The sequence below is a fragment of the Melanerpes formicivorus genome, unplaced genomic scaffold (assembly GCF_026170545.1).
Source record: "Melanerpes formicivorus ecotype bairdi unplaced genomic scaffold, bMelFor1.0.p_v2 SCAF_117, whole genome shotgun sequence".
Lineage (NCBI taxonomy): Eukaryota > Metazoa > Chordata > Aves > Piciformes > Picidae > Melanerpes > Melanerpes formicivorus.
The window spans coordinates 724,781-749,019 of NW_027142469.1; the positions used below are offsets into that span (position 1 = coordinate 724,781).

General features: G+C 49.9%; 1 protein-coding gene across 1 annotated transcript in view; it reads right to left on the bottom strand.

Moving 5' to 3' along the window:
* The window catches only part of TSPAN8 (tetraspanin 8), an 18,680-nt gene extending 9,661 nt beyond the window's left edge, over positions 1-9,019 (bottom strand). Inside the window, exons 1-2 of the mRNA XM_068167447.1 lie at positions 8,834-9,019; positions 4,916-4,978 (exon numbers count right to left, since the gene is read on the bottom strand). Of these exons, the coding sequence (XP_068023548.1) occupies positions 4,916-4,978; positions 8,834-8,893 (123 nt within the window). The 5' untranslated portion in view covers positions 8,894-9,019. The remainder of the gene's footprint in view (positions 1-4,915; positions 4,979-8,833) is intronic.
* Between the last annotated feature and the right edge of the window lie 15,220 nt (positions 9,020-24,239).

Genomic DNA, 24,239 nt, shown 5'->3' on the forward strand with positions numbered 1-24,239 from the left:
CATATGCAATAATTAGCAACTAGGGAGAAGATTCTGAACCCATAAACAAAACCTTTAATGCTCCCTTCTTAAAGGAGCTTGACAGACCCTGGCTCTTAAGGCTCTGTCTCTGCACAAGATGAAAGTAAACTTTGCAGCAGCAGTGAAGAATCTCTCTTCTTTAAAAGGGCTTTCAGTTAGTTTGCAGTCAGTGAAATCTTTTGCCTTTTACTGGGAAGGAAGAGCAAAATTCACAGGTTCACAGGAAGTTAGGGGGTTGGGAAGGGGCCTCTGGAGATCTCCCAGTCCAAGCTCCCATAGAATCCAGCACAGGTCACACAGGAACACATCCAGACAGGGCTGGAAAAGGGTCCAGAGGAGACTCCACAACCTCTCTGGCAGCCTGCTCCAGGGCTCTGGGATCCTCACAGCTCTTCCTCATGGGTGAGTTGGAACCTCCTGTGCTGGAGTTTCCATCCATTGACCCTTGACCATTCCCAGAGCACAAGTGAGCAGAGCCTCTTCCTGCCCCTTCCTTCCTGACCCCCAGCCCCTCACATATTGAAAGTCATTGATCAGATCCCCTCTCAGTCTCCTCCTCTCCAGACTAAACAGCCCCCAGGGCTCTCAGCCTCTCCTCCCCAGGCAGTGCTGCAGTCCCTTCAGCATCCTTGTAGCCCTCCCTTGGACTCTCTCCAGCAGATCCCTGTCCCTCTTGAACTGGGGGAGCCCAGACCTGGAATGCAATATTCCAGGTGAGGTCTCAGCAGGGCAGAGTGGAGAGGAGAATCTCCCTGGATCTGCTGGACACACTCTTCTGAATGCATCCCAGGACGCCAGTGGCCTTCTTGGCCCCCAGGGCACATTGCTATCCCATGCAGAACTTGCTGCCCACAAGGATTATCTCAAAATTTCTCTTACATTAACCTAAGAACAAAGAAACAAAGCCTCTGATTGTCATTAGAAGGCCAGGAATATACTCTGTGGCTGTTCCTGAGAGAACACTTTTCAGAGGGATGCTGGATCTGCTGGAGAAGTAGTTAGATATATTTTCCAAAGCAGATTTCATTCCTCTCCTCTCCTCTCCTCTCTGAACCTCTCCTCTCCTCTCTGAACCTCTCCTCTCCTCTCCTCTCTGAACCTCTACCTCTCCTCTCCTCTCCTCTCCTCTCCTCTCCGAACCTCTCCTCTCCGAACCTCTCCGAACCTCTCCGAACCTCTCCTCTCCTCTCTGAACCTCTCCTCTCCTCTCTGAACCTCTCCGAACCTCTCCTCTCTGAACCTCTCCTCTCCTCTCTGAACCTCTCCTCTCCTCTCTGAACCTCTCCTCTCCTCTCTGAACCTCTCCTCTCTGAACCTCTCCTCTCCTCTCCTCTCTGAACCTCTCCTCTCTGAACCTCTCCTCTCCTCTCCTCTCTGAACCTCTCCTCTCCTCTCCTCTCCTCTCTGAACCTCTCCTCTCTGAATCTCTCCTCTCCTCTCCTCTCTTTCTTTTTCCTTTTCTTTTCTTTTTTTTTTTCTTTTCTTCTTTCTTTTTTCTTTTCTTCTTTTTCTTTTCTTTTCTTTTCTTTTCTTTTCTTTTCTTTTCTTTTCTTTTTCTTTTCTTTTCTTTTCTTTTCTTTTCTTTTCTTTTCTTTTCTTTTCTTTTCTTTTCTTTTCTTTTCTTTTCTTTTCTTTTCTTTTCTTTTCTTTTCTTTTCTTTTCTTTTCTTCACTTTGCTTTCCTTTGCTTCTTCTTTCTTTTCTTTTCCTTTAGGCATGATCTCTAATATTGCCCTCAGAGATGGGGGCTGCAGTTTGATCTGTGGGACGTTCAACTAAACAATTCCTATACCTCAGTATTATTAAATACCAAATTATCCAGTTCCCACAGAATTGAGGAGAGGCCAAAAGAGGGGGGGGGGGGGGGGGGGGGAATGTTCAAAGGCTATTTTGCAGTGTGGCTGGTGCCAAGATTGGCCAAAAAAATATAAATGTCTGGAAGTTGTCATATTTATCTTCTGATGGAAATTGCAAAGGTATATGGACAAGAATAATTTGAAGAGTGTGTTATTCTTTCCCCTTCCAAGCTGGACTAATCTCCTGCTATTTATTCTTAGAAAGCTCTATTCATCTACAGCCAAATCCTTATGGTCTGTTCAGTTATTACTGAGGCAAAAAAAAAAAACCCAACCCCCAAACATTGGTTTTGAATGGGAACTTTGCCTGCCAAGAGGCAAAACCAATGTGAGGAAAATGCTTTGAATTTTGGTCCCTTCTCTTAATTCATTTATTATTCACAACGGGTGCTGAGAAAATGCTCAGTGTGACTTCAGGAGACCAGTTTGGGACACACTTAAGTATGGCTTTCTGAAAGGGAAATCCCCCCAACTTAGGGAAGCATCACAGTGGTTCCATCTTTCCCAGCTCCATTGGACTTGGGGGTGCTGGTTGACAGCTCCTGAGCATGAACCAGCAGTGTGCCCAGGGGGCCAAGAAGGCCAATGGCATCCTGGCCTGCATCAGGAACAGTGTGGCCAGCAGGAGCAGGGAGGTCATTCTGCCCTGTGCTCAGCACTGGTCAGGCCACACCTTGAGTCCTGTGTCCAGTTCTGGGCTCCCCAATTCAAGAAGAACATTGAGACACTTGAATGTGTCCAGAGAAGGGCAATGAGGCAGGGGAGGGGTCTGGAGGACAGCCCTGTGAGGAGAGGCTGAGGGAGCTGGGGTTGCTTAGCCTGGAGAAGAGGAGGCTCAGGGGAGACCTTCTTGCTCTCTGCAACTCCCTGAAAGGAGGTTGTAGCCAGGTGGGGCTTGGTCTCTTCTCCCCGGGCAACCAGCACCAGAACAAGAGGACACAGTCACAAGCTGTGCCGGGGAAGTTTAGGCTGGAGGTGAGGAGATACTGTGTGATACTGTGATTCAGAAAGTTCCTCACAGAAAGAGTAATTGGCCATTGGAATATGCTGCCCAGGGAGGTGATCGAGTCACCATCCCTGGAGGTGGTTCCAGGGGGGTTGGCTGTGGTGCTTGGGGCTGTGGTTTAGGGGTGAGCCATGCAGAGTAGGGTTCTGGGTTGGCCTTGGTGATCCTGAGGCTCTTTTCCAACCTGAAAGTTACTGTGACTCTGTGACCTCATTTACCCTGCTGTACTACGTCATCATGATCTGAGTGTTGTTGATGTGGCCCAAGTTCACAAGAAGAAATACACTGCTTAAGCACAGAGCCAGGCTGTTCACCTGCTAGTAATAGAATAATAGAATAATAAACCAGGTTGGAAGAGACCTTCAAGATCATCGTGTCCAACCCATCAACCAATCCAACACCACCTAAACAACTAACCCATGGCACCAAGCACCCCAGCAAGTCTCCTCCTGAACACCTCCAGTGATGGTGACTCCACCACCTCCCCAGGCAGCCCATTCCAACCACTCTCTTTGTATAGAACTTCTTTCTGACCTCCAGACTAAACCTCCCCTGGTGCAGCCTGAGACTGTGTCCTCTTGTTCTGGTGCTGCTTGCCTGGGAGAAGAGACCAACCCCCACCTGTCTACAACCTCCCTTCAGGGAGTTGTAGAGAGCAAGAAGGTCACCCCTGAGTCTCCTCCTCTCCAGGCTAAGCAACCCCAGCTCCCTCAGCCTCTCCTCACAGGGCTGTGCTCGAAGCCCCTGGCCAACTTCATTGCCCTTCTCTGGCCACCTTCCAGCAAGTCAACCTCCTTCCTAAACTGAGGGGCCCAGAACTGGACACAGACTCAAGGTGTGGCCTAACCAGTGCAGTGTACAGGGGCAGAATGACCTCCCTGCTCCTGCTGGCCACACTCTTCCTGATGCAGACCAGGGTGCCATTGGCCTTCTTGGCTGCCAGGGCACACTGCAGGCTCATGTTCAGCCTACCATCAAGTACAAGCAAGCATCACCATAGAGAGATTGCACAGTGCCTTTCAGAGGAGTATCTGCAAGCTGTGAGTTCAGCTCCACTCAAGGGTGTTGGAAAACCTGCTGTGAGCCAGGGGCAGTGCCTCTGGAACACACTTGGCAAAAGGCTGGCAGGGTCCAAGGAGCCTTTTCATCAACACCAGCGGGCTCTGTTCCATGTCTGCAAGATCAAGGGCTTCTCAGAACTGTCTCTTCTTTCCTTTTGCAGAAAAGAGTGTCTGAAGTAATCTAATAACACAGATAAAATCCAGGAGGGCTGTAACAACTTTGCAATCCTAAGCAAAGATTTTTGAGACATTGAAACTCTTGCTGTTTAAACATGAAGGGAAAAGGATGAGTTGATTTTAAGAAGCCTTTTGAAATTACTAGGAGAAAATTGTTGCTCCCTTTCAAAGTTGCAGTTCCTGGGGAAATGGATCCAAGCTAGAGGAGGGGACAGTTAGGTTAGATGTTGAGAAGAATTTGTTCCCCGTGAGGGTGGTGAGAGCCTGGCACAGGTTGCCCAGGGAGGTGGTGGAAGCCTCTTCCCTGGAGGTGTTTGCAGCCAGGCTGGATGTGGCTGTGAGCAACCTGCCGTAGTGTGAGGTGTCCCTGCCCATGGCAGAGGGCTGGAACTGGCTGAGCCTTGAGGTCCCTTCCAACCCTGGCAATGCTGTGATGCTGTGGAATGACTGTTGTGTTATGGAAGACAGTGAAAAAGGCAAAAACTCCTTCCTACAAAACATTAAGAATATCTCTGACTGTGTTACTGCACCAGGGAAAGACCCTGAGAGGCCTAGGAGCTGCAGGAGGAGGGAGATGTTTGCCTGCAGAAAGCAGCATGCAGCTGCAAGGACCTGCATACCCTTCCTGTAGTCACACACTTGTGCCTCCAGCAACAACTCTTTCTGGCTACCTGCACTGCTTTGTCTAATCCTAAACATCATGAAACGCATTAATGTTTACCCACAAGACCCACAACATCTTTGTGGGAATGGAGATGGGAAAGGAAAATGTGTGCTGTGGCTTCAGACGTTTACCTCCTGAGCATTCTTGCTAACACGGATCCATATGGAGACTCCCAGAACAATGGCACCACACAACTGCAGGAGGAAATAAGAACAGTAAAATACTTAGAAAGATCAACAGTTTTAGATTAAAGTTCACAGGATCACAGGAAGTTAGGGGTTGGACCTCTGGAGGTCTTCCAGTCCAACCCCCCTGCCAGAGCAGGAACATAGAATCCAGCACAGGGCACACAGGAACACATCCAGACAGGGCTGGAAGAGCTCCAGAGAAGGAGACTCCACAACCTCTCTGGCAGCCTGCTCCTGGGCTCTGGGACCCTCACAGTCAAGAAGTTCCTCATGTTGAGGTGGAACCTCCTGTGCTGGAGTTTCCATCCATTGCTCCTTGTCCTATCCCAGGGCACAAGTGAGCAGAGCCTGTCCCTGTCCCTCCCTTCCTGACCCCCAGCCCTCAGCTATTGATAGACATTGATCAGATCCCTCTCAGTCTTCTCTTCTCCAGACTAACCAGCCCCAGGGCTCTCAGCCTCTCCTCCCCAGGCACTGCTGCAGTCCCTTCAGCATCCTTGGAGCCCTCCCTTACACTCTCTGCAGCAGATCCCTATCCCTCCTGAACTGGGGAGCCCAGACCTGGATGCAATATTCCAGGTGAGTTCTCAGCAGGGCAGAGAGAGGTAGAGTTCAACTTGCACCAGATGCTGGCCAAAATTCTGGAGTAATGTGTTTGGCAAAGTGAAGGAAGCATGAGCTGCTGGAGCAGAGAATATTGACATACATCCAGGAAACTCCATAAGGGTAGTTAAATCTGCAGCTATGCACCAAATCCCTGCTGTGTCTACCTCAGAGGGCTCCTCATTTCCTTGATGATTTATACATGTGGTTGGGAAGCACACAGAAATTCCCTCAGATGAGACAGGAGTAAAAATAGCTATTCTATGTCTAGAAGGTGGTTGTGTCCTGTACAATGGAAGCACACAGGATTTGATAAAGGATGGATGGTTGGAGAAATGATGGTTCTAGAATGGTTCAAGCCCTAATAGCAGCATTCCAGAACCTGAAGGGGGCTACAAGAAGGATGGAGAGAGACTGTTTGCAAAGGTCTGCAGGGACAGGACCAGGGGCAATGGCTTCAGACTAGAGCAGAGCAGATTTATATTGGATGTAAGGAACAAGTTCTTCACTCTGAGGGTGGTGGAACACTGGAACAGGTTGCCCAGGGAGGTGGTTGAGGCTCCATCCCTGGAAATATTCAAGGTGAGGCTGGACAGGGCTCTGGGCAACCTGCTATAGTTGGGGATGTCCCTGCTGACTGCAGGGATGTTGGACTGGATAACTTTTGGAGGTCCCTTCTGGCCTGGACCATTCTATGAGTCTATGACTCTATGACTCTACGATTATATATATATAGAGGCACATTCTCTGTGGTAAAACTATCAGAAACAGTTCTACACAAAGTCTTTCTGCTGTTCCTGTGTAACAACATCCAGTCTTGCTCAGGGAGGTGGTGGAAGCCCCACCTCTGGATGTTTTGGTACAAAAAGTTGTTTTTACACTCTGTATACAATAACCATAGCTTCCTGCGATGCAGAGGAGGGCAAGGAAGCTGGGAAGGGCCTGGAGAAGAAATCTGATGAGGAGCAACTGAAGGAGCTGGGGATGGGTAGTGGGAAAGAGAGGAGGCTGAGGGGAGACCTCCTGGCTCTCTACAGCTCCCTGCAAGGAGGTTGTGGAGAGGTTGGTGCTGGTCTCTGCTCCCAGGTCATTAGTGACAGGACAAGAGGGAATGGCCTCAAGCTGCCACTGGGGAGGTTCAGACTGGACATTAGGAAAGCTTTTTTTCAGGCAAGAGTGGTGAGGGCTTGGAATGTGCTGCCCAGGGAGGTGGTGGAGTCCCCAAGGCTGGCTGTGTTTGCAGGTGGTTTGGCTGTGGTGCTTGGGGCTGTGGTTTAGGGGTGAGCCTTGCAGAGTAGGGCTCTGGGTTGGCCTTGGTGATCCTGAGGCTCTTTTCCCACCTGAATGTTTCTGTGATTCTGTGATGAATACTGAAGCCATAAATTGCCCTGAAATGTTGTCATGAGCTTCCCATGGAGACTGGGACTCTTCCAATCCTGTTACAACTGGAAGAGCTTTTTTTTTACATGGTTTAGATGATTATTTTTCTGGCCTTAAAATACACTTTCCTCACGAAAGTTTTCATCCAATATTCAGCATCAAAGACCATAACAACTTCAGCAAATTATTTCAGATGGAGCAGAGCCAGCACTCAAGACATGAGCACCACACATTTGAAGTCAAACTTCCACAGCAGCATTTTAAACATGAAAAGGGAAGCTGTACAACTGATGACAGCTACATCATGTTATCAAATTGAGCCAGAACTCCCCACTGAAACCTCCTGCGTCCCACTGAGTCTGCTAGAACCTGATGGTATTGTAGGAAGCTATATTTGGGTCTCCCTCAGCAGCATTCTGTGAGCCATGTGGCTATGCAGCAGGCAACATGGGCTCTGCACAGCCTTCCACTGCAGCAGCTATTGCCAGACAGGCAAACAGAATTTGGCCTCCTGCCTTATGTGCTGCATAGGACCTCCCATCCAAACACAGCACAGCAGCAGAAGGGAACAAAGCTGAAGGTCCTGAATCTGGGTCAGGGAAATCCCAGGCACTGATATAGGCAGGGCAGGGACTGGCTGGAGAGTAGCCCTGAAGAAAAGGACTTGGGGGTGCTGGGGGAGGAGAAGCTCAACAGGAGCCAGCAGTGAGCACTTGCAGCCCAGAGAGCCAAGCAGAGCCTGGGCTGCAGCAAGAGAAGTGTGGCCAGCAGGGCCAGGGAGGGGATTCTGCCCCTCTGCTCCACTCTGCTGAGACCACAGCTGGAGCTCTGTGTCCAGTTCTGGAGCTTCTGTTCCAGGAAGGATCTGGAGGTGCTGGAAGGTGTCCAGAGAAGGACCATGAGGATGAGCAGAGGGCTGGAGCTGCTCTGCTATGAGGACAGACTGAAAGAGTTGGGGTTGTGCAGTCTGGAGAAGAGAAGGCTCCCAGAAGACCTTCTTGTGGCCTTCCAGTATCTGAAGGGGGCTACAAGAAAGCTGGGGAGGGACTTTTGAGGGTGTCAGGGAGTGATAGGACTGGGGGGAATGGAGCAAAACTAGAAATGGGTAGATTGAGATTGGATGTTAGGAAGAAGTTGTTCCCCATGAGGGTGGTGAGAGACTGGCACAGGTTGCCCTGGGAGGTGGTGGAAGCCTCATCCCTGGAGGTGTTTGCAGCCAGGCTGGATGTGGCTGTGAGCAACCTGCTGTAGTGTGAGGTGTCCCTGCCCACGGCAGGGGGGTTGGAACTGGCTGATCCTTGAGGTCCCTTCCAACCCTAACAATTCTATGGTTCTATGTTTCTGAAGGGAAGGGCAAATGTTAAGCATGTTATCCCCTCCCTGATTTACGGATCCTACTTTGGTTCCATTCATGCTCTCTGTTCTTTACCATGCCTCCAAGTACAGCATTCAGGTAATTAGAATTAGAATTAATTAGAATTAGAATTAGAATTAGAATTAGAATTAGAATTACATTTAGAATTAACCAGGTTGGAAGAGACCTTTGAGATCATAGAGTCCAACCTATCACCCAACACATTCTCATCAACTAAAGCATGGCACTGAGTGTCCAATCCAGTCTCTTCCTAAACACCTCCAGGGATGGTGACTCCACCACCTCCCTGGGCAGCACATTCCCATGGCCAATCTCTTCTCTCTGGGAAGAACTTCTTCCTAACATCCAGCTTAAACTTCCCCTGGCACAGCTTGAGACTGTGTCCTCTTGTTCTGGTGCTGGTTGCCTGGGAGAAGAGACCAATCCCCACCTCCCTTCAGGTAGTTGCAGACTGCTGAACACATTTTCATGCACCACAAATAACAACTGAAAGTGTGACTTACCCAGAAGATGAAGTTGAAGAAGAACATGGAGTATTTCATGCAGCTGCTTACCCCTGCCATTTTCAACAGGCTGAGGCAAACCCAAGCACTACAGAAGAAGCTTTCCTAAGAGCTTGACCTTGGTGTAGAAGCTGTTCCTGCCTGCTCAGAACACCTCTCCAACCACGTCAGATACACCATGCTCTGCTACTAGAAGCAAACAAAAATGTGACCAAGGCATGGGGAATGATTTAAGTAGTTCCTATACCACAGGTAAATATTAACCAGAGCCCTGCGAGAGCGCTGCCAGCTGTTATCACCGAGCCTCCAGGCTGGGTTAGTCTTGTCCTACACCTCAAAAGTAAATAGATGGGGCAGTAAAAGTCATAGTTTCCAGAGAAATGGGGGCTGAGCATGAAAACATTCTGCAGGCTTGCTTTGAGAGGTGGAAATTACTGCATTTCTTAATGCTCCCTTCCCTTCCCTTCCCTTCCCTTCCCTTCCCTTCCCTTCCCTTCCCTTCCCTTCCCTTCCCTTCCCTTCCCTTCCCTTCCCTTCCCTTCCCTTCCCTTCCCTTCCCTTCCCTTCCCTTCCCTTCCCTTCCCTTCCCTTCCCTTCCCTTCCCTTCCCTTCCCTTCCCTTCCCTTCCCTTCCCTTCCCTTCCCTTCCCTTCCCTTCCCTTCCCTTCTCTTCCCTCTTATTATAGGGTTTACTCTGCCCATGGATCACTACCAACATTGAGTCACTCTCCAGATATTCAGCCAGGATGGTTTGAGGTTATCCCAGCAGAGGAGAGGCAAGGAAGCTTCCACCATTTTCTCCCCCTTACTCTCTACCTCAGATGCTTTCCCTGACTAAATCAGGACCCCAGGAACCCCCCAGCACCGTGGTGCACAAAACATCCTGCTGTGCAGGTTTCCAAAGGTGCTGTGAATCCAAGCACAGCAATCATGGTTCTGGCATCAGATCATAGAGTCATGGATTGTCAGGGTTGGAAGGGACCTCAAGGATCAGCCAGTTCCAACCCCCTGCCATGGTCCCTTCCAACCCTGACAATTCTGACATTCTGTAATGCTATAATGCTTTTATCTTCCTTCCCCTCTGTGCCTTTCCAAACTTTGAGCCTTTTCCTTCTCTTTTTATAATGTTCATTTCTCTTTGTTGGGTTTGTCTCCAAGGTCAGGCTGTGACCAAAGCTCAGCATCAGGTGAATCACTGTATAGTCAGTCTGGACTTGATAAACTGCCTTGTCCTGGGTAGCAGGAAGCTTTTTGAACACTGGGGTGTGGATAGTGAATAATAAAAGTTTGTCATTATTATTTCTGCTCAGCACAGTGATAAACACACAGCAGAGAAGCTGGGTGAGTACTATGTACAAGATGGGGCTTGCAACATCAAGATCATCAGACCTTTGCACCCAGTTCTGGGCTCCCCAGCTCAAGAGAGACAGAGACCTGCTCAAGCGAGGCCTGCTGGAGAGAGGCCAAGGGAGAGCCAGGAGGAGGCTTAGGGGACTTGAGCATCTCCCCTGGGAAGAGAGACTGAGAGCCCTGGGGCTGTTGAGTCTGGAGAAGAGAAGGCTGGGAGGGATCTGATCAATGTCTATCAATAGCTGAGGGCTGGGGGCCAAGTGGAGGGGGCCAAGCTCTTGTGGGTGGTGCACAGCAATAAGCCAAGGAGCAATGGAGACAAACTTGACCAGAGAAGGTTTCAGCTCAAGATGAGGAGAAACTTCTTTGGTGTGAGGGTGTCAGAGCCCTGGAGCAGGCTGCCCAGAGAGGTTGTGGAGTCTCCTTCTCTGGAGACTTTCCAACCCCACCTTCCTGTGTTGCCTGCCCTGGGTGATGCTGCTCTGGCAGGGGGTTGGACAGGATGATCTCTGGAGGTCCCTTCCAACCTCTAATGCTCTGTGAGACTGTGAACTGCTGAATCAGTAGAGGCTGCCTGTGGATGCTGTGCAAAGACAGATTTCAGGCTGTCACATTCATTCAGCCTTCAGCAGAAGGAATACTTCATCTCTTGCAACCTCCCCTGTTGCCCCAAGAGCTCCAATTAATACAAGCTTCTGCATACCCTGATTAAACTCCTGTAATGCAAAGTGCAAGAGCTGTTCTTATGCTTTCACAAGAATTTGCCCACCCCAATGTTAAATAAAACTCAGCTCTGGGGAGGCCACACCTCAAGTATTGTGTCCAGCTTTGGGGCACCTCAATACAAGAGGGATGTGGAGGTGCTGGAGCCAGGGCAGAGGAGGGCAAGGAAGCTGGGAAGGGCCTGGAGAAGAAATCTGATGAGGAGCAACTGAAGGAGCTGGGGATGGTTAGTGTGAAAGAGAGGAGGCTGAGGGGAGACCTCCTGGCTCTCTACAGCTACCTGCAAGGAGGTTGTGGAGAGGTTGGTGCTGGTCTCTGCTCCCAGGTCATTAGTGACAGAAGAAGAGGGAATGGCCTCAAGCTGCCCCTGGGGAGGTTCAGACTGGACATCAGGAAAGCTTTTTTTCAGGCCAGAGTGGTGAGGGCTTGGAATGTGCTGCCCAGGGAGGTGGTGGAGTCCCCAAGGCTGGCTGTGTTTGCAGGTGGTTTGGCTGTGGTGCTTGGGGCTGTGGTTTAGGGGTGAGCCTTGCAGAGCAGGGCTCTGGGTTGGCCTTGGTGACCCTGAGGCTCTCTTCCAACCTGAATGTTTCTGTGACTCTGTGAAATGCTCTGTGCAGTGCCATCAGCCTTGGCAGCATTTTGATGCTCTCTGTATGGGGAATGCTGCCTAAAGATGCTTGCAATTCAAACGGTAGGCCAAACACCTTCCAAGCACTGGGAAATGGGAGCCTGTGTGTTTGTCCTTGAAGGTGCTTGCAATGCTGTGTCTGAGTGAGACTGAGATTGCAGCCAGTCAATTACACCTCTTGACTTGGGTTCAGCCTTAGCAAACAGATCATGTTGTAGTGTCATTATCAACTAGTGACAATTTCCAGCTGAACTATACTCCTGTGTTTGGCTCTTAGCAAAATGCTGGTGTCCCAACAGATCTCAGTTAGAGACAATTATTTTGTGTTGGAATATATAGAATCAGAGAATCAAAGAATGGTCCAGGCCAGAAGGGACCTCCAAAGCTCATCCAGACCAATCCCTCTGCAGTCAGCAGGGACATCCTCAACTAGATCAGGCTGTCCAGAGCCCTGCTGAGCCCCACTCTGAGTATCACCAGGGAAGGGAGGTACCAGAGGTGTTCCAAACCCCTGATCATTTTTGTGGCCCTCCTCTGGACCCTCTCCATCAGGTCCATGTCCTTCCTACAGTGAGGGCTCCAGACCTGCACACAGTACTCCAGGTGAAGTCTCCTCAGAGCAGAGAAGTGTCAGAATCACCTCTCTGGATCTCTGGCAATGCTGCTTTGGATGCAACCCAGGCTGCCACTGGCCTTCTGTGCTGCAAGCTCACACTGTTCCTGTCCAGCTTCTCAACCATCAGCATCCCCAAGTCCTTTCCCTCAGGGCTGCTTTCTATCACCTCCTCCCCCAGCCTGTATTGCACCACTCAGCTTGGGGTGGATTAGAAGGGCTGTGGTTAGTAGGTCAGAGATGTTCTCCTCCCCTTCTACTCTGTCCTGCTGAGGCCACATCTAGAATATTGTGTCCAGTTCTGGGCCCCTCAGGTCAAGAAGGACCTCAGGGAACTGCTTAGAAGAGTCCAGCACTAAGCCACAAAAATGCTGAAGGGAGTGGAAGATCTTCCTCATGAGGAGAGCCTGAGGGAGCTGAGGGCTCTGGAGCTTGGAGAGGAGGAGCCTGAGAGGTGACCTCATTGCTGTTGCTAAAGCTGTGCAGGGTGAGTGCCCAGAGGCTGGAGCCAGGCTCTGCTGGGGGATGCCCAATGCCAGCACAAGGGGCAGTGGTGAAGCTGAGGCAGAGGAAGTGCCATGGAACCAGGAGGGAAATGTTTTCCCTGTGAGGGTGCCAGAGCCCTGGAGCAGGCTGCCCAGGGGGGTGGTGGAGTCTCCCTCTCTGGAGCTATTCAAGCCCTGCCTGGATGTGTTGCTGTGTGACCTGCTCTAGGTGCTCCTGCTCTGGCAGGGGGTTGGACTGGATGAGCTTTGGAGGTCCCCTCCAGCCCCTAGCATTCTGTGATGCTGTGAACTGTACTCTTAAACTGTCTATTTCTTTCTACTGGCCAAAATGAGAGCCCAGGAAACTGAAGTCATATGAGATGGATCCCTCCCAGGGGCTTCCCCTTCAGGGCAGCATCTCTGGTGATTAGACCATCAAAAGCTACCTCATTATCTCAGCCATGTCTGTACACTCAGGAGCAAGCAAATCCCCTGGCCCAGTGTGTTGACCATGGAGGTGTTGGGCAGAAGCCTGTCATGCCCTCTGCCTGACCTCACTTTTCACATGAGGACTGGAAACCTTGTCCCCAGGGAGGCAGTTGAAAGGGAGCTGTGTCTCCAGGAAAGGTTCCTGCTCTGACAGAAGAGATTCGTCAGAAAATCCCCACTCAAGGTCTGTGCTGAGCTCCTATCCAGGCACTCCATGGCCTGGTGCCAGCATCACTCATATGTTCCTGCTTTAGCAAGGGCCAGTGTCTCCAGCACTCTCACTTCCCCCACAGCCACAACTCTTCCACCAGCAGCGAGCAAACCTCGCTCAGCAGACCTGCCTGGGCTCTGCTCTCTCTCCCAAGGGATGCAGCCTCCTCTTCCCCACACACCACTGGCTTCCTTCAAAGCCTTTCATCTGAGAACTCTGTGAAATGCATCATTTTAGGCTTTCATTTACATTTGGCTCCTATTAAAAAGGGGATGGGGGAGAAAGGCTTTAAATATGAACAAGCTCAGGTGGCTAATTCACACAGCTCTCTCTTCACCTCCCCTGCCTCCCCAGACCTTTCCATTTTGCTGCTAGCCTGCTTGGCTGCCTGACATCCTTTCTGCTCATTTATGTTACTCATAAACTAAGCTGTTCTTTTATGTCAAGGCTTATGTCAGGGATTTCCTATTTCCCAGAGCCTGCTCAGGATTCATTTAAACTGCCTGTCTCTGGGTCTGGGATATTTGGTTGGTTTCAAAAGGAATTCATCATGGATCACCATACTCATCAGTGTCAGTAAGGCTTTCACGATCTGGCTTGTAAGTTTGTTGTTAAGCCTAACCCAATTTAAGGAATGCATGCTAAAGAACCCACCCTGAATGTGATTCTTCTGGGGTTTTTGTATTGTGCAGGCAGAGCTCAATGCATGACAGCTGGCACTGACGTAAGAGGAGGCACTTTTGACCCCTGGCATTTTCAGTCTATCTTGAAAGTGCCTGTGCCATAAAGCACAGGTCACTGGGAAGGTGCCTTAAAGACCCAGAGAGCAGTTTTTGTCCATGAAGAATCAAAAAGGCTTCAGATACATCTCGAGGGACTGAATGCAGCATCAGCAAGTCTGCAGATGACACCAAGCTGTGTGGTGGTGTCGATACACCGAAGGGTTGGGACATCGTCCAGAGGCACCTGGAGTGCTGTGTCCAGCTCTGGAGCCAGCAATACAGGAAGGGTATGGAGCTGATGGAGAGGGTCCAGAGGAGAGCCATGAATATGATCAGGGGGTTGGAGCAGCTCTGCTATGAGAACAGGCTGAGGGAGCTGGGGGTGTGCAGCCTGGAGAAGAGAAGGCTCCAGGGAGACCTAATAGCAGCCTGCCAGTACCTGAAGGGGGCTACAAGAAGGATGGAGAGAGACTGTCTGCAAAGGCCTGCAGGGACAGGACCAGGGGCAATGGCTTCAAACTAGAGCAGAGCAGATTCAGATTGGATGTTAGGAACAGGTTCTTTACTTTGAAGGTGGTGGAACACTGGAACAGGTTGCCCAGGGAGGTGGGTGAGGCCCCATCCCTGGAGATATTCAAGGTGAGGCTGGACAGTGCCCTGGGCAACCTGCTCTAGTTGGGGCTGTCCCTGCTGACTGAAGAGGTGGTTGGACTGGGTGAGCTTTGGAGGTTGCTTCCAACCCAGACCATTCTATGATTCTACTTACTTGTTTCAGTGTTTCTCCTGGAAAAGGGGATGCATATTTCATATTCAGGTCTAAACCACCAGAAACTGGATTCTGATTGTGTTTATGCCTATGCAAATCAAAAGAAGTTGATGAGGGAAGTCACTGTTAATACAGATTTGGAGCTGCCTCCCTAACCTTCTTCCTTGCCCTATTTTTTCTTTTTCCAAGGGAAAAAGAATAAACCTGCCAGAAAATGCAACACAATGTCTCTGAATTTTCCTTTCTGCCCTCCAGCCATGGGTGGGAAGTGTCCCAAATAAGATGAGGTCCAGGCAGATACACAGCTATTTCATCATCCAAGCCTCAAACACCTAAAAGTCAGAAAATAAGAGCTAGGTTATTCTGTTGCTGTGTTACAGACAGCAGTTATGTCACTATAGTTATATTGCTCTCTTCAAAGATGCTCTACTGAAAGCTCTCCATAATCACAGAACTATAGAATTGTCAGGGTTGGAAGGGACCTCAAGGATCAGCCAGTTCCAACCCCCCTGCCATGGGCAGGGACACCTCACACTACAGCAGGTTGCTCACAGCCACATCCAGCCTGGCTGCAAACACCTCCAGGGATGAGGCTTCCACCACCTCCCTGGGCAACCTGTGCCAGTCTCTCACCACCCTCATGGGGAACAACTTCTTCCTAACATCCAATCTCAATCTCCCCATTTCTAGTTTTGCTCCATCCCCCCCAGTCCTATCACTCCCTGACACCCTCAAAAGTCCCTCCCCAGCTTTCTTGGAGCCCCCTTCAGGTACTGGAAGGCCACAATGAGGTCTCCTCAGAGCCTTCTCTTCTCCAGACTCCACAACCCCAACTCCCTCAGTCTGTCCTCACAGCAGAGCAGCTCCAGCCCTCTGCTCATCCTTGTGGCCCTGCTCTGGACACCTTCCAGCACCTCCAGATCCTCCCTGTAACAGAGGCTCCAGAACTGGACACAGAGCTCCAGCTGTGGTCTCACCAAAGCAGAGCAGAGGGGCAGAATCCCCTCCCCGGCCCTGCTGGCCACACTTCTCTTGCTGCAGCCCAGGCTCTGCTTGGCTCTCTGGGCTGCCAGTGCTCACTGCTGGCTCCTGTTGAGCTTCTCATCCCCCAGCAGGATACTACAGGCAGGCAATGTGGTCAGTAGGTATGTTTAGAATTAGCCCACAGGAAGCACACAGCATCTGCCATGGAATTTTGCTCCAAAAGTGCAGCTCTGATATTTATTTTGTATTTCTTCTATTTCAGGAAAATATGACACTGAATCCCAGCTTCACTGAGGCATGACCTAGGTCTGGCAAAGCAGGTGAACACACACAAAAATTAAAAGAGAAATACAAGGAATCAAGCTTCAGCTTTCAACATCATTAATTCCTTAAGTCTCATCTGGGGTAAAATAGGCCTTCTCTGGAGACAGTCAGAACCTGCCTGGATGTGTTCCTCTGTGACCTGCTCTAGGTGCTCCTGCTCTGGCAGTGGGGTTGGCCTGGATGAGCTTTCAAGGTCTCTTCCAGCCCCTAACACTCTGTGATTCTGTGATCCAGGCTTTGCAAGCTGAATGGAAGCTTCTTTACTTTCCTGTGGCTGCTGTGGACAGAGTGACACTATGAGACAACACTACCCAGCGAGGGAGGTACAGGCTTCACAACCCCCTGAAACTCAGAGATCCCCTGGGGCTTTTCTGCCAGATGTGCACAGCCTTTTCAGAGTCAAGAGAGGAGTTTCCATCAGCCCTCATCTGCTCGTTGACCTTCACAACCCCCTGGCATGAAACCCTTGCTGCTCTGCTCCGCAGCGCCCTGCGGACACTGGGGGTCTGTTCTGATTCAGAGAGCTGCACTGCACTGGCAGTGCAATCCACTCACAAACCAACCCTTTCACTTCTGCCTCTGAGTGCTGATCTTTACAAAGCTCGAATAGGAAAAGTCTATGAACATTTTGCCTGGAGAAAAACAACAAACCCTTGGGTTTTCCATTTCTGCTCTTTGTCTGTGTCCCACAAGTGCTGTTCATTTCTCCCCCTCTGTACGTGAAGAGGCTCTTCTCTTTCCAAGGGGGTTTCTTTTTATTTCTATACAGAGAGCTGGAACAGAATTGAAGAGCACTAGTGAAAATTGCATAGTAACAACCAAACAGCAAAGTTAGCAGCTTTGCCCGCCGGCAGGGCGCTAGCCTCGGAGCTCGCACGTGTGCGATTCACATATGCACCCAAAACCAATCTCCTGCTGAAGCCACTGAAGAAAGATGCTGTAAAGTGCTGAGAACCAATCCTGTGCTGGGGGACTGCTGGCCTCTCAAGACCTGCAAGCTAAAGAAGACCATCTAAAACAGGGAGGTGGTGGAAGCCTCATCCCTGGAGGTGTTTGCAGCCAGGCTGGATGTGGCTGTGAGCAACGTGCTGTGGTGTGAGGTGTCCCTGCCCATGGCAGGGGGGTTGGGACTGGATAAGCTTTGAGGTCCCTTCCAGCCCTGACAATTCTATGATTCTATAAACAACCTGAAGATGCACAAGGAATTTGCCACTGTTGCAAGCCTTCTCCTCAATTAAAGAAGGACATTGAGACACTTGAATGTGTCCAGAGAAGGGCAACAAGGTGGGGAGGAGTCTGGAGCACAGCCCTGTGAGGAGAGGCTGAGGGAGCTGGGGTTGCTTAGCCTGGAGAAGAGGAGGCTCAGGGGAGACCTTCTTGCTCTCTCCAACTCCCTGAAGGGAGGTTGTAGCCAGGTGGGGGTTGGTCTCTTCTCCCAGGCAAGCAGCACCAGAACAAGAGGACACAGTCTCAAGCTGTGCCAGGGGAGGTTTAGGCTTGATCTTAGAAAGAAGTTCTTGCCCAGAGTTCTTGACAGAGAGATTTGTCATTGGAATGTTCTGCCCAGGGAGGTGTTTGGGTCAGTGTCTCTGGAGGTGTTTAAGAGCAGTCTGGATGAAGCACTGGGTGCCATGGTCTGGTTGATTAGATAGGGCTGGGTGATCAGTTGGACTTGATGATCTTGGAGGTCTTTTCCAATCTGGATGATTCTGTGATTCTGTGAAGCCCATGAGGCCCAAAGAGATCCACCCTGAGGTGGTGAGGGAGCTGGCAGACAAAGCTGTCAAACCACTGCCCAGCATGAAGCATGGCCCAGCAGATCCAGAGAGGTCACCTGCCACTTTACTCTGCTCTGGAAAGAGCTCACCTGGAAGAATCATCAATATAGGAAGGACATGGAGCTAATGGAGCAGGGCCAGAGGAAGGCCATGAAACTAGGAATGAGTAGATTGAGATTGGATGTTAGGAAGAAGTTGTTCCCCATGAGGGTGGTGAGAGACTGGCACAGGTTTGCCCAGGGAGGTGATGGAAGCCTCATCCCTGGAAGTTTTTCAGGCCAGGCTGGATGTGGCTGTGAGCAACCTGCTGTAGTGTGAGGCGTCCCTGCCCATGGCAGGGGGGTTGGAACTGGCTGATCCTTGAGGTCCCTTCCAACCCTGACAGTTCTGTGACTCTATGATAACTTCACAGCTCAAAGTGAAGCAGGACTGTTCTCATGTCAAGTTTCCTTGGAGCAGAGTCACTGCAGTTCTTTAACTGCTGGGATAATAAAAGATATTTTTCCACCAAGCTGCAGGCTCCACCTCAGCATATGGTTAGGCTTTGTGTCTTCTTTTGGCTAAACCATTTTACTACCTCAAAGTGAAGAATTTCTTCCTTTGTCATGTCTGCAGATGAGGTTAACAAGCACACACTTTATACACTTCATTAATCCTTCTGATGATTCATGCACGTGGGTCATACTCTAATCCAAGTCAGACCTCCAGAAATACTTGACCTCCAGCTGACTGTGCTGACTGCTGCAGCTCAGAGAAGAGCCTGGACACATTGTCCTTCTCTTCATAATAGAGATTAAACATAGTCAAACTATCCTTGTAAAAGCCAAGCTTAACAGTGTGCTGATTATACATGAAATAGGTCATTTGGGCAAGGCTTAGGAGGAGCCTGCTTCAGTTCAAAGTCTGGCCCCACAGCACTTTGTTCTTGCACTGTGAATAAGGCAGAACCATGGTGCAACAAACAATAAGCTGCTTGTCAGAAGGTGCAGCAGGAGCATCCTCCAGGGTGCACACTGCTGGTCGCACAGAGCTGCACTCAAGGTTGCTCCCCAGTTCAAGAGAGACAGAGACCTGCTGGAGAGAGGCCAAGGGAGAGCCAGGAGGATGCTTAGGGGACTTGAGCATCTCCCCTGGGAAGAGAGACTGAGAGCCCTGGGGCTGTTGAGTCTGGAGAGGAGAAGGCTGAGAGGGGATCTGATCAATGTCTATCAATAGCTGAGGGCTGGGGGTCAAGTGGAGGGGGCCAAGCTCTTGTGGGTGGTGCACAGCAATAAGCCAAGGAGCAATGGAGACAAATTTGACCAGAGAAGGTTTCAGCTCAAGATGAGGAGAAACTTCTTTGGTGTGAGGATGCCAGAGCCCTGGAGCAGGCTGCCCAGAGAGGTTGTGGAGTCTCCTTCTGTGGAGCCTTTCCAACCCCACCTGGATGCATTCCTGTGTGGACTCCCCTGGGTGATGCTGCTCTGGCAGGGGGTTGGACTGGATGATATCTGGAGGTCCCTTCCAGCCTCTCATGTACTGTGATACTGTGATATCTGCAAATACTGCAGATGGACAGGAATGGTGCAAGAAAAGCCATGAATCACTGTTTGACTACACTTGGGTTCAGCTCCATACCTGCTTTTTAAGCCTGGTGGCTCTTTGTGAGGAGTCAAACTCATTCCCAGATCTGAGTGACTTCCTCTGCTGTCCTTTCTCCTCATCATACAGGAATCAGACCTCTGTTTGCATCTGAGCAATGCTGTGTTGGTTTCTTTAGCCTGACCACTGCACTACCCCACATTTATTCACTTTATTCCCCCAGAACTCCCTGTTGTAAGGATATTATTTTACAGGCTTTACCAATAGGATAATTTTTTCACTTGAGGGCAGCACTTCTAAGGTATGCTTGTTACTTAAGTTGGTTTCCTAACCTGAAGGAGACCCACCCCAAATATATAAACAGGTGAGATGCTTTGTTGTTGGCAAGCATTTCCCTTTTGTCCAACTACAGAATGAATGTAAGGCATTGGTTTAGGTTATGGATCAGCTGTAGGGAGCTGGTGTTAAAGGAAATAGATATTACAAGATGAGCTTTCTCTTTGTGTCAGAAATTAAGTGTGGTGCACTGAACATAGTGTACCAAAATAAAAGCCTGCTAAGCTTCCTCAGAGGTAAGAGAGAGAGAGATAGAGATAGAGATAGAGGTAGAGATAGTTATAGAGATAGAGATAGAGATAGAGATAGAGATAGAGACAGATAGAGATAGAGATAGATAGAGATGATAGATATAGATATAGATATAGACATAGACATAGACATAGATATATAGATCTAGATAGATACCTTTTTTGCAGCTTGTTGGATTACTTAGAAAACATTTATTCACAGAGTCACAGAAACATTCAGATTGGAAGAGAGCCTCAGGATCACCAAGGCCAACCCAGAACCCTGCTCTGCAAGGCTCACCCCTAAACCACAGCCCCAAGCACCACAGACAAACCACCTGCAAACACAGCCAGGCTTGGGGACTCCACCACCTCCCTGCCCAGCACATTCCAAGCCCTCACCACTCTTGCCTGAAAAAAAGCTTTCCTGATGTCCAGTCTGAACCTCCCCAGTGGCAGCTTGAGGCCATTCCCTCTTCTTCTGTCACTAATGACCTGGGAGCAGAGACCAGCACCAACCTCTCCACAACCTCCTTGCAGGTAGCTGTAGAGAGCCAGGAGGTCTCCCCTCAGCCTCCTCTCTTTCCCACTACCCATCCCCAGCTCCTTCAGTTGCTCTTCATCAGATTTCTTCTCCAGGCCCTTCCCAGCTTCCTTGCCCTCCTCTGCCCTGGCTGCAGCACCTCCACATCTCTCTTGTCTTGAGGTGCCCAAAGCTGGACACAGCACTGGAGGTGTGGCCTCCCCAGAGCTGAGTGCCAGGGGACAATCCCCTCCCTGCTCCTGCTGGACACAGCATTGCTGATCCCAGCCAGGAGGCCTTTGGCTTTCTTGGCTCCCTGGGCACACTGCTGGCTCATAGTCATCCTAGGAAGTCTGTTGATCATGTGCATAAGGGATCAGATTCTTACCTGGTCTAACCCCTTCCCTGGTTTCAAATCTGTGTTCAACAGCAGATGGAACATACCACAGGCCATTAACTCCTCCTGAGACTATTGAAAAGGAATCCTTCAGATCAGAATAGATGTAGGAAGTTTAATATCTTCCACGATGAGGCCTCTGATGTATTTCCTCATGAAGCCTGTCAGCACTGGGGGGGAGGGGGAGGGAAGGGAAACCCCCAAATCCCAAAGGTCAGAATCAGTTCTCTCACACCACATCTGCACCACAGTTTCAATGGATGTTGCTGCTCAATGTGGTGGATTCTGCCTCCCTTGAAGCATCTAAATTGAATCTGAATGCCTTTCTGAACAGATATGCCACAGATCAAAGAGATGCATGGAGCCTGGGGCAAAATGAAAGAAAAAGAAATGGCTGAGTGTGGTTCTGCAGCCTGTGTTACAAGCACTGGGATGGGTTGTCCAGGGAGGTGGTTGGGGCCCTGTCCCTGGAGGTGTTTAAGCCCAGGCTGGATGAGGCTCTGGGCAGCCTGATGTAGTGTGGGGTGTCCCTGCCCATGGCAGTGGGGTTGGAACTAGATGATCCTTGTGGTCCCTTCCAACCCTGACTGATATTATGATACTATGATCTGAATGCCCCTCACCTGGACATATGAACCCAGGCTCATTGAGCTAGGCAGCACACCACTGTAATGGGGGTGCTGATTTAACGAGCTATAAACATCCAGCTAGTTTAAGAAAGTGGCCTTTGAGCTTAGTGAATACTCCTGGGCCACACAAACCAGACTCTTGTTACTGCAGACATGGGAGTAGATCCTTCCTTTATCAGCTTCCATTTCAGCAGCTTGTTTCTTCCACTTCCTCTACTCCCACTGCTATTACTGGTGAGGAAAGTTCTCCTGGTTTCCATCCTGAAGTTGCCCACAGCCAATTGATCACAGAATCACAGAAACATTCAGGTTGGAAAAGACCCTCAGGATCAGCAAGTCCAACCCAGAACCCTGCTCTACAAGGCTCACCCCTGAACCATATCATAGAATCACAGAATTGTCAGGCTTGGAAGGGACCTCAAGGCTCAGCCAGTTCCAACCCCCCTGCCATGGGCAGGGACACCTCACACTGCAGCAGGTTGCTCACAGCCACATCCAGCCTGGCTGCAAACACCTCCAGGGATGAGGCTTCCACCACCTCCCAGGGCAACCTGTGCCAGGCTCTCACCACCCTCATGGGCAAGAATTTCTTCCTAACAGCCAACCTCAATCTACCCACTTCTAGCTTTTTTTTCCCATTCCCCCTAGTCCCCAAGCACCACCTCCAAACCAGCTCTAACCACATCCATATTTATGTGGTTAATTTCTGTCTTTGCCAGCAGCATCATCCTTTAGCTTAAACAGTTATTGTCTTTCTGTATCACCTTGAGGAACTGAGAGACTGCTTTGCTGAGAAGATGCCTAAGGTTCCTATGGTATCTCTTCACAACAGGCTTGCCATTCCCATGCTCAATATAACCATGTCCCTCTGTGTCTCTTTCATTTGAGTTCACCTTTCATAGAATCACAGAATGGTCTGGGTTGGAAGGGACCTCCAAAGGTCACCCAGTCCAACCCCCTCTGAAGTCAGCAGGGACATCCTCAACTAGATCAGGTTGCCCAGAGCCCTCTCCAGCCTCACCTTGAATACCTCCATTAGAGCATGTCCAGAGAAGGGCAACAAAGCTGGGGAGGGGTCTGGAGCACAGCCCTGTGAGGAGAGGCTGAGGGAGCTGGGGTTGCTTAGCCTGGAGAGGAGGAGGCTCAGGGGAGACCTTCTTGCTGTCTACAACTCCCTAAAGGGAGGTTGTAGCCAGGTGGGGGTTGGTCTCTTCTCCAAGGCAACCAGGGTCCCAGGCTGGATGTTAGGAGGAAGTTCTGCATAGAAAGAGAGCTTGGCCATTGGAATGTGCCCCCCAGGGAGGTGGTGGAGTCACCATCCCTGGGGGTGTTTAAGAAGAGACTGGATGGGGTGCTTGGTGCCATGGTTTAGTTGATGAGATCTGTTGGGTGATAGGATGGACTTGATGATCTCAAATGTCTCCTCCAACCTGGTTAATTCTATTCTATTCTATTCTATTCTATTCTATTCTATTCTATTCTATTCTATTCTATTCTATTCTATTCTATTCTATTCTATTCTATTCTATTCTCAGGGATGGGATCTCAGCCACCTCCCTGGGCAACCTGTTCCAGTGTTCCACCACCCTCACAGCAAAGAACTTGTTCCTAACATCCCATAATGTCTGTACAGCTCTGCTGAGAGACACATTCTAAGTTCATCCTTCATATGAAGTGCCTACCCTGACTCACTCTACTGACTCCACAATTCTTTAGATTTCCCATCCCAGTACCCTCCCAGTCATCACTATCTGCCTTGAGTAGTCCCTGCTTTTAAAGACAGAAATGAATGGTGTTTCTGGGGCAAAGAGGAAACACAACAGAGCTAAATAAAGTGAAGCCTTTCACTACTTTCTATTTGCTCCTGCAATGACTTAATTCTGATTACTGGAATGTAACATCTGGTGGAGCTCTCTCATCTTCAAACTCGCCTTTAATAACCCAACTCTTCTGTTTCCAGGCAATGTGTCTCCCAAATTATGACAACATACCAGTGCAGGCATAAAATGTGTTTATGAGCTTTGGAGGATGTGAGCTCACTGGGCTGAATGCTTAACCACATTTGGCTTCCTTGGGCACCACTGCAGAGAAAACATTAAAGATGGTTAGAGAGCAAAGTGAGTGAGAACAAAGTGAGTGAGAGCAAAGTGAGTGTCCTCTGTGCACAGAGGAATCCTTTACCTTCACCACACGGGCATCACTGCTCTGGCACCGGCTCTGACTAGAGAAAGCCTTTGGGAGCACAGCCAAGCAACAGCAATGCTGAGAGCTGGGATACCACAGTGCTCAAGGCAGGGTTTTTGCAACCCTGACACTTCTCCAAAGCAAAATGCTTTGCTTCAGCATCAGGAGTGGGGGGAGAAAGAGAGAAACAGGGCAGAGAATGGATGGCAAAGAAAGCACCAGAGAAATCACAGGATCCCAGGATGCTAGGGGTCAGAAAAGACCTCTGGAGATCTTCCAGTCCAAGCCCCCTGCCAGAGCAGGAGCATAGAATCCAGCACAGGTCACACAGGAACACATCCAGACAGGGCTGGAAGGGCTCCAGAGAAGGAGACTCCACAACCTCTCTGGGCAGCCTGCTCCAGGGCTCTGTGACCCTCACAGTGAAGAAGTTCTTCCTGATGATGAGGTAGAA